The following is a 9,371-nucleotide window of genomic DNA, read 5'->3' as shown; positions in this document are numbered from 1 at the left end:
CTTCAGCAGAACAACACAAGAAGTAGAGAAGCAGCATGGCTCAGTGGAAGGAGCCCGGGCTTGGGAGTCAGAGGTCATGGGTTCAAATCCCGGCTCCGCCAATTGTCATCTGGGTGACTTTGGGCAAATCACTTAACTTCTCTGTGCCTCAGTTCCCTCATCTGGAAAATGGGGATGAAGACTGTGAGCCCCAAGTGGGACAACCTGCTCACCTTGTATCCTCCCCAGAACTTAGAACAGTGCTTTGCACATAGTAAATGCTTAACAAATGCTATCATTATTATTATTATTATTAAGAAACATCTCTATCAGTCTGAATAATCACCCAGGAGGATTCCTGGGATCGTATATGGAGGCTTGCTGGGGGCAAACTTCTCCCTCCCCATTTTCCCTCGAATACCTGCAGAGAAGTGGGATTTGGGCAGACAGTTGCAGCACTCCTTCAGCACTGGCCCCTTCCTGATTTCCAAAGTCCCTTGCAATCTTAGAACTGAGGGTCGCCCGGTTTCAAAGGAAGGAGCAGGAGTTTTATGCTAAGGGTTTGGCACCCAGGGAAGGATCCTAGAAGCTTTTTAGTATGGAGCTTAAAATGCTATTTGTAAAATATGCAAAAAGAATTACTGAGTGATTTTTAGCCTAGACCCACCTCTTCCCCAACAGGGTGAAGCTGATTATAGCGGATTATATCCCAAAGCAGAAATGTAGGTAGGCACTGATATGGGAGCCCCAACCTCCCACTTAAATGACAAAAGTGCATGAAAATCAGCGCAACATTGTTAAGGCTGGCCAGAACGCAGACTAGAGAAAAGCCAGTTAGCTGGTCTCTTCTATTTCCTGTATAGAAAACACTTGCTTGAAATTCTCCTCAAATATCTTCTTCAGTTTAATTCCCATTAGGCCGAACTTGTTGTTCTGAAAAAAAAAACAAATAAAACAACAGTAACAAAAAACATCACATGACAATGGAATCTAGAAATTTTTCTTCAGCCTTTCTGACTTTCGTCTCCTCCACATCAATACCAGCAGTATCATAAATCAGAATCATGGAACTGAAACCATCCAGGGCTAAAAACTGATAATTTCTCATTAACATCTTAGGTGTGGCATGTATTTTCATCTTGTAGGATGACAGTAGCATGCAAAACAGAATCAGAAGACTCACTAAGGCCTAGAGAAATTATATTTAATGATTTCCTTTTGTCTAAGTGCCCTGCAACTCTTTCACGGAAGACTATTGAATTAAATGTCGTGTGTCACAGAAACCTTAGTCAAATCCAGGGTGATTGATTGTTAAATGCAGACAGAGAATAAACACTTCCAGGGAGATTCCCAGATATTTAAACTAGGCTGCCTAATCTTTAATGATCAGGATCAGCCCCTCTAACAAAACAAGCACTTCAGTGGGGCTCAAATTCTAGAAGACGAGATGAGAAAGAAGCAGGAATTGCCACTTTACCTTGTTAAATTTCCGACAGTTCTTAAAAATTAGACGCATATCTAGCACAAAACCCTCTACTGTGTTGTACATCTCCTGATGCAGTCTTTCCTTTATCAAATTCAACCACATAGGCTCCTCGATATGCTGGTAGTAGCCTCGAATCTGGGGAGAAAAAGACGACAAGAAAAGGCTTGAAAAACCCCGTGCGACTCAGCAACCTATCCTGTCATTCCCGGCATCAGCAGCAAACTCAATTGGGATGGAGAACAGAGGAAGGAAGGAAGCGAGGAAGGCAGGAGGGAAACAGAGGGTATGGGGTTGGAGAGTGCACCAAAATGTGATTTTTCCACTATTTGTTTCTAAATTTAAAGTTCATTCTCTGAGAACTTCCCTGTGGGGCCGATTTCTCTGGTGAACTTTCTCCCCAGGGCAGTGGTAGTTCTGTGAGAAAAATCTCAGAGCATTAGCTTTATGTTTTTAAACTAAGTGTAGAAAGATGGTGTCTTCCCCTTTCTTCCTTTCTTATCCTGGCCCCTCCTTTTCAACTGGAGACTTTTCAAGCCCATTCAGAGGAACATCACAGGGCATCACATTTTGCAGCCCAGGCCTGCAGCTGAGACAGAGAGTGCTCTCCCACAGTCTCTCTCTCCTACGAGGGAAACCCCCTCAACAATTCAAGATAACGCGGGAGGGGGGAAGAGGTAGTTTATTGCAAGGTGCCCCCCAGATTAGTGTTGTCCGCTTCCATGGTGCCCATAAAATAAAATCACTCCACTCCTCCTAGAACCGGTCCAAAGACGATGGATGATATTTTGAAGGAAAAACAAAGCGTGCTCTGAAGGTGATCCGTGAAAAAGGTTGAAGCACTGATAAAACTGAGTACCGAGACACCTGCTTTCTAATCAAAGGTCATAGCCAAGAAAAACCTTCAGAATAGACCCAAGCCAGGAGAAATCCTCCAAACTAAAGGCTACAGATGCATGTGGTCCATGGAGGGAAGAGGTCTGATTTCATAAACTCCGGCGAAGAAGGGTTTGGGGATAATGGCCTCCTGTAAGTATTACCCATTCTTTTTATTTAGATGCTTCCACTGCTGTCACTTACGCGGTTTGGGTCCTTGGTAAAAATGCGACTTTCCTGTCGGCAAAAGATCTTCAAGAGGAGAAACTCACATTTCTGTGAAAGATAAGAAAGTATTTAACAATACCTGGAGGGTGTTTAATCAGTTAATGGTATTTCATGCCAGTGAGCCTGGGGTTTTCCACTGCTACCTTGGGTTCCTCTCCAAATGAGGCTACTATGAAGCGAACACGACTTTATGGACAGAGATCCTGACGCTTGGTGAATGCCCCAAGATTGACAATTATAGGGGAAGCTTTACAAAGCAATTATTCCCTTTTTCACATCTACTGAGGCTCAATTTCGACATTACCCCTAGGAGGGAGAGGGTCTTGGGGAGGAATCGGGGGGGTCAGGTTCCTTCCTGCTCTGTCACAGACCCTTCCCCGTCTCCGGAGACTTGAGAAGCAGCGTGGCTCAGTGGAAAGAGCAGGGGCTTGGGAGCTAGAGGTCGTGGGTTCAAATCCCGGCTCTGCTGCTTGTCAATCAATCAATCAATCAATCGTATTTATTGAGTGCTTACTGTGTGCAGAGCAGTGTACTAAGCGCTTGGGAAGTACAAGTTGGCAACATATAGAGACAGTCCCTACCCAACAGTGGGCTCACAGTCAACTGTGTGACTTTGGGCAAGTCACTTAACTTCTCTGTGCCTCAGTTACCTCATCTGTAAAATGGGCATGAAGACTCTGAGCCCCATGTGGGACAACCTGATCACCTTGTATCCTCCCCAGCGCTTAGAACAGTGCTTTGCACATAGTAAGCGCTTAACAAATACCATTATTATTATTATTATCATTATTACTTATTTACCCCCAATCTTCCTGGAGCTGGAAGCCTGGGTCCTGAGGGACTATGACTCAGCTCAGCCTGATACTTCCAAAGTTTCCCGGGGCCTAATAAGGAGCTGGGGAATCTTTTCTGCTTTCCTTCCCACTTGTCTGCAGTTTATAATCGGGCTTCCAAAGGTACTGAAGTTCCACCTGCATTGGAAGGGGAGAAAAAGCACTTTTCTCCTCTTCCACTCCAAATTCAAATGATCAATCCAAACTGCTCTCCCCAAATCCCCACAGTCTCTGATATCCCTTTTCCCAGAATTTTTGCTTATGCTATGGAAAAAAGTCCAGGACTGGTAGTATGGAGACATGAGAAATAGAATGACTTGCTCCCTTGAGAAGCAAGATACAGTAGGAGCTGAATGTTGAATGTCCACCGTAATAATAATAATAATAATAATAATAATAATGGCATTTATTAAGTGCTTACTGTGTGCAAAGCACTGTTCTAACTGCTGAATAATAATGACATTTATTAAGCACTTACTATGTGCAAAGCACTGTTCTAAGCACTGGGGAGGCTACAGGGTGATCAGGTTGTCCCACTGGGGGCTCACAGTCTTCATCCCCATTTTCCAGATGAGGTAACTGAGGCACGGAGAAGTGAAGTGACTTGCCCAAAGTCACATGGCTGACAGTCGGTGGAGACAGGATTTGAACCTATGAACCCGGACTCCAAAGCCCGGGCTCTTTCCACTGAGCCACGCTGCTTCTCACCGTACTCCATATGCCCACCCGGCTGGGTTCAGAACTAGAGGGAATTGTGTCACTGGGGCCAGGTTTTCATAATAGAGGCTTATTGGCATTTGTTCCTTATCCCATTTGCTCCCAGCCTGCACACTTTGTTCCTCTCATGTCAGCCCACTCACTGAACCTTGATTTCATCTTTCTTGCCACCGATCTCTTAATCGCATTCTGTCTTTGGTCCGGCACAACTTCCCTCTTCATATCTGTTCACTCGCCCTACCTTTAAAACCTTATTAATGGCGCATGAAGGAACTTTCCATGACTAAGCCCTCATTTCCTCTTCTCCCACTCCCTTTTGTTTTGCCCTGGCTCTTGGATTTGCTCCTTTTATTCACCCCTATTTCAGTCCCACAGTAATAATAATAATCAATCATCATCATCATCATCATCATCAATCGTATTTATTGAGCGCTTACTATGTGCAGAGCACTGTACTAAGCGCTTGGGAAGTACAAATCAATCAATCAATCAATCAATCGTATTTATTGAGCGCTTACTGTGTGCAGAGCACTGTACTAAGCGCTTGGGAAGTACAAGTTGGCAACATATAGAGGCAGTCCCTGCCCAACAGTGGGCTCACAGTCTAGAAAACAGTGGGCTCACAGTCTAGAAATAATAATAATAATGATAATGACATTTATAAAGTGCTTACTACGTGCAAAGCAGTGTTCTAAGCACTGGGGAGGTTACAAGATGAACAGATTGTCACACGGGGGGCTCATAGTCTTCATCCCCATTTTACAGATGAGGTCACTGAGGCACAGAGAGGTGAAGTGACTTGCCCAAAGTCACACAGCTAAGTGGTGGAGCCAGGATTTGAACCCATGACCTCCAACTCCAAAGCCCAGGCTCTTTCCACTGAGCCACGCTGCTTCCACAGGTACTTATGTACCCATCCATAGTTTATGTATTTATATTAAAGTCTGACTCCCTGTTTAGACTGTAAACTCACCATGGGTAGGGAACGTGGCCGCATGGCTCAGTGGAAAGAGCCCGGGCTTGGGAGTCAGAGGTCATGGGTTCGAATCCCGGCTCCGCCTCTCTTCAGCTGTGTGACTATGGGCAAGTCACTTCACGTCTCTGTGTCTGTTACCTCATGTGTAAAATGGGGATTAAGACTGTGAGCCCCACATGGGACAACCTGATCACCTTGGAACCTCCCCAGCACTTAGAACAGTGCTTCACACATAGTAAGCGCTTAGCAAATGCCACAAAAAAACTCTGCTATATTGTACTCTCCCAAGTGCTTAGTACAGTGCTCCAGACATGGTAAATATGATTGACTGATTGTGTGCCCCCGCACTAGAGTAGCTTTCAGAGCTAATGATCAGACTCACCAAGCGTTCTTCAGGAAGCATCTTCCTCTTCAGGATCTCCAACTCTGGATGACCAGCTTGATTTGGTGGGCATCTCTGCTGAGCTTTCGCCACTTTGCAGTAGGTGCAGATCCATTCTGGGCTGAAAATGAGGGACATTCGTTCATTCAATCATATTTATTGAGCGCTTACTGTGTGCAGAGCACTGTACTAAGTGCTTGGGAAGTCCAAGTTGGTAACATATAGCGACGGTCCCTACCCAACAGAGGGCTCACAGTCTAGAAGGGGGAGACAGACAATCAATCGATCAATCAATCGTATTTATTGAGCGCTTACTGTGTGCACAGCACTGTACTAAGCGCTTGGAAAGTACAAGTTGGCAACATATAGAGACATTCCCTACCCAACAGTGGGCTCACAGTCTAGAAGACAACAAAACAAAACATATAAACCAAATGAAATAAATAGAATAAATATTCATTCATTCATTCATTCAATCGTATTTATTGAGCGCTTACTGTGTGCAGAGCACTGTACTAAGCGCTTGGGAAGTCCAAGTTGGCAACATCTAGAGACGGTCCCTACCCAACAGTGGGCTCACAGTCTAGAAGGGGGAGACAGAGAACAAAACAAAACATATAAGCCAAATGAAATGAATAGAATAAATATGTACAAGTCAAATAAATAAATAGAGTAATAAATAAATAAATAAATACAAATAAATAAATAAATAAATAAATAAATAAATAGATAGATAAATGCAAATAAATAAATAAATAAATAGATAAATAAATAAATAAATGCAAGCAGCTATACATATATACAGGTGCTGTGTGGGGGGAAAGGAGGTGAGGCGGGGGAATGGGAAGGGGGAGGAGGGGGCTAAGTGTGGGAAGGCCTCCTGGAGGAGGTAAGCTCTCAGTAGGGCTTTGAAGGGAGGAAGAGAGTTAGTGAAGGGAGGAAGAGAGCTAGTTAAGGGACAGAAAGCAAACCCAAGGAAAAGGTCTTTTCATTAACCGTGCCTTCTCAGGGTTCCCATCACGAATAGCTGAGAAAGGCTGACCTTTGTGGCCCACCCCTCCTGTCCCCTGACTTTCCCAACTCCCTGACAAATTTAGGCCTCTGCACAAGAACCCCAGTGGCACTTGCAGGCCAGGCTCCCGTCTCCCAGGGAGATTAGAGTGAGACCCAGAGGCCTCTGTAGGAGAGATGATGGAGCCGGATTTCAGTGCGATGAGGATAGTGATCTTCTAGACAGCGTGGCTCAGTGGAAAGAGCCCGGGCTTGGGAGTCAGAGGTCGTGGGTTCTAATCCCGGCTCCGCCGCTGTGTGACTCTGGGCCAGCCACTTCACTTCTCTGTGCCCCAGTTCCCTCATCCGTAAAATGGGGATTAAAACTGTGAGCCTCCTGTGGGACAACCCGATCACCCCAGCGCTTAGAATAGTGCTTCGCACATAGCAAGCGCTTAACAAATACCATCATTATTATTATTATTCTAGATGAAAGTAAGGACCTTTGCTGATATGGTCCCAAGAGAAGGTCAGTAAGCTGGCTAATTTAGGCCCCTGACGCCACTCACAGCCCATTTACAAAATGATAAAATTCATCAGTCCCATACTGTGGTTTTCCCGAATAAGCTCCCGTGTTGCTTTTATCCATATACACAAAAATACCCGGAAGCAGTTGTACTTTCATGGAGCATCATGCCTAGCGGAATGAGTCCAGGACTGGGAGTCAGGAGATCTGGGTTCTAATCCCGGCTCTGCTGTGGGACCTTGGACAAAATGCTTAACAATAATAATAATGATGGTATTTGTTAAGCGCTTACTATGTGCCAAGCACTGTTCTAAGCACTGAGGGGATACAACGTGATCAGGGTGTCCCTCTTAGGGCTTACAGGCGTCATCCCCATTTTACAGATGAGGGAACTGAGGCCCAGAGAAATTAAGTGTCTTGCCTAAAGTCACTCAGCTGACAAGTGGCAGAAGCGGAATTAGAACCCGCGACCTCTGACTCCCAAGCCTGAGCTCTTTCCACTAAACCACACTGACTGTAAGCTTGTGGGCAGGGAACATATCTACCAAATCTGTTGCACTATACTCTCCCCTGTGATCAGTACAGTGCTCTGCAGACAGTAAGCACTCAGTAAATAGCACTGACTGATTGATTCTCTATGCCTCAGTTTCCTCATCTGTAAAATGAAGATTCAATACTTTTCCCTTCTTAGACTGCGAGCCCTTTGTAAGATGGTGACTATGCCTGATCTGATTGCTTTGTATTTACCCCAGAGCTTAGCAAATAGCAAGCTCATAACAAATACTGCACTTCTTATTATTACTTCATTCATTCAATTGTATTTACTGAGTGCTTACTGTGTGCAGAGCACTGTATTAAGCACTTGGGAGAGTACACTAATTAATTAATTAATGATGGCATTTGTTAAGTGCTTACTATGTTCAAAGCCCTGTTCTAAGCGCTGGGAAGGACACAAGGTGATCAGGTTGTCCCACATGGGGCTCACAGTCTTAATCTTCATTTTACAGATGAGGGAACTGAGGCACAGAGAAGTGAAGTGACTTGCCCAAAGGATTAGAACCCATGACCTCTGACTCCCAATCCTGGGCTCTTTCCACTGAACCACACTGCTTCTCTCACTACAACAATAAACAGACACATTACCTGTCCACACTGAGCTTTCTGTCAACGATGAAAGAAAATCTTTAATGGGCAATTAGGGGAAAGGAAAACTTGGATTTTTTTTCCCTCCAAAACCTGGAAAAGCTGTCACCCTGCCCAGAAATTAACCACTGGGTAGAATGTCACAAAATTTCTCCCCCTTTAACCAAACCAGCCACCCAACTTTCTGCACGAGAACAATCCTACAGACCTAGTGGAGTTAGCCACAGGGATGTGGCAGTCTTCGTGAAATGAATTGGGACAGGAGTCACAGCAGATCAGCATGCCCCCGTCCGTGCACACGGCACACTCGTCATCATTTTCAGGCTAGAACAAGAAATTACAGTGGAGGTGAAGTAAGCCAACTTGGGGGGCAATTAGGGAGGAGGGTGTTGAATTGGGTTGCCAACCTCTAAGAATGATTTTGACAGATCTCTCCGCCAAAAGCAGCTGCTCTGGCTCCACTCATTCATTAATTCAATCGCATTTATTGAGCGCTTACTGTGTGCAAAGCACTGTGCTAACCACTCTGGCAAGGGCGGAGGTCGGGAAGCTGGTGGGGACCATCATCATCAATCGTATTTATTGAGCGCTTACTATGTGCACAGCACTGTACTAAGCGCTTGGGAAGTACAAATTGGCAACATATGACCCCCATCTGACCCAGCGGGGTGAACCTTGAACAGGATCCGCGTGGTTTAGTGGATAGAGCCCGGGCCTGGGAATCAGAAAGACCCAGATTCGAATCCCGACTCCGCCACTTGTCTGCTGTGTGACCTTGGGCAAGTCAGTTCACTTCTCTGTGCCTCTCATCCGTAAAATGGCGATTAAGACTGTGAGCCACATGTGGAGCAGAGACTGTGTCCAACGTGATTAGCCTAACAGTGACTGATACAAAGTGTTTAGCAAATGCCATTCTCCTTCTTCTTCTTCTTCTTCTTCTTCTTCTTCTTCTTCTTCTTCTTCTTCTTCTTCTTCTTCTTCTTTTCTTCTTCTTTTCTTCTTCTTCTTCTTTTCTTCTTCTTCTTCTTCTTCTTCTTCTACTTTTCTTCTCCTTCTTCTTCTTCTTTTCTTCTTCTTTTCCTCTTCTTCTTCTTCTTCTTCTTCTTCTTCTTCTTCTTCTTTTCTTCTTCTTCTTCTTCTTCCTTCTTCTTCTTCTTCTTCCTTCTTCTTCTTCCTTCTTCTTCTTCTCCCTTCTTCTTCTTCTTCTTTCTCATTATCTGGAGCCCAGGTGCCCTCAT

At 44.8% G+C, this 9,371-nt stretch overlaps 1 protein-coding gene across 5 annotated transcripts in view; it reads right to left on the bottom strand.

Annotated features, from left to right (window-relative positions):
- Positions 1-237: 237 nt before the first annotated feature.
- Positions 238-9,371, bottom strand: part of LOC119930553 (nuclear body protein SP140-like) — a 44,877-nt gene continuing 35,743 nt past the window's right edge. For all 5 annotated transcript variants that reach the window (XM_038749013.1, XM_038749016.1, XM_038749015.1 and 2 more), the window contains 5 exons: positions 8,342-8,457; positions 5,475-5,595; positions 2,543-2,614; positions 1,457-1,600; positions 238-912 (listed from right to left, as the gene is read on the bottom strand). In XM_038749013.1, the coding sequence (XP_038604941.1) occupies positions 814-912; positions 1,457-1,600; positions 2,543-2,614; positions 5,475-5,595; positions 8,342-8,457 (552 nt within the window). In that variant the 3' untranslated portion in view covers positions 238-813. The remainder of the gene's footprint in view (positions 913-1,456; positions 1,601-2,542; positions 2,615-5,474; positions 5,596-8,341; positions 8,458-9,371) is intronic.

This window comes from Tachyglossus aculeatus, chromosome 7 (genome assembly GCF_015852505.1).
Source record: "Tachyglossus aculeatus isolate mTacAcu1 chromosome 7, mTacAcu1.pri, whole genome shotgun sequence".
NCBI classification, from domain to species: Eukaryota; Metazoa; Chordata; class Mammalia; order Monotremata; family Tachyglossidae; genus Tachyglossus; species Tachyglossus aculeatus.
This window is presented reverse-complemented; position numbering and strand designations above follow the sequence as displayed.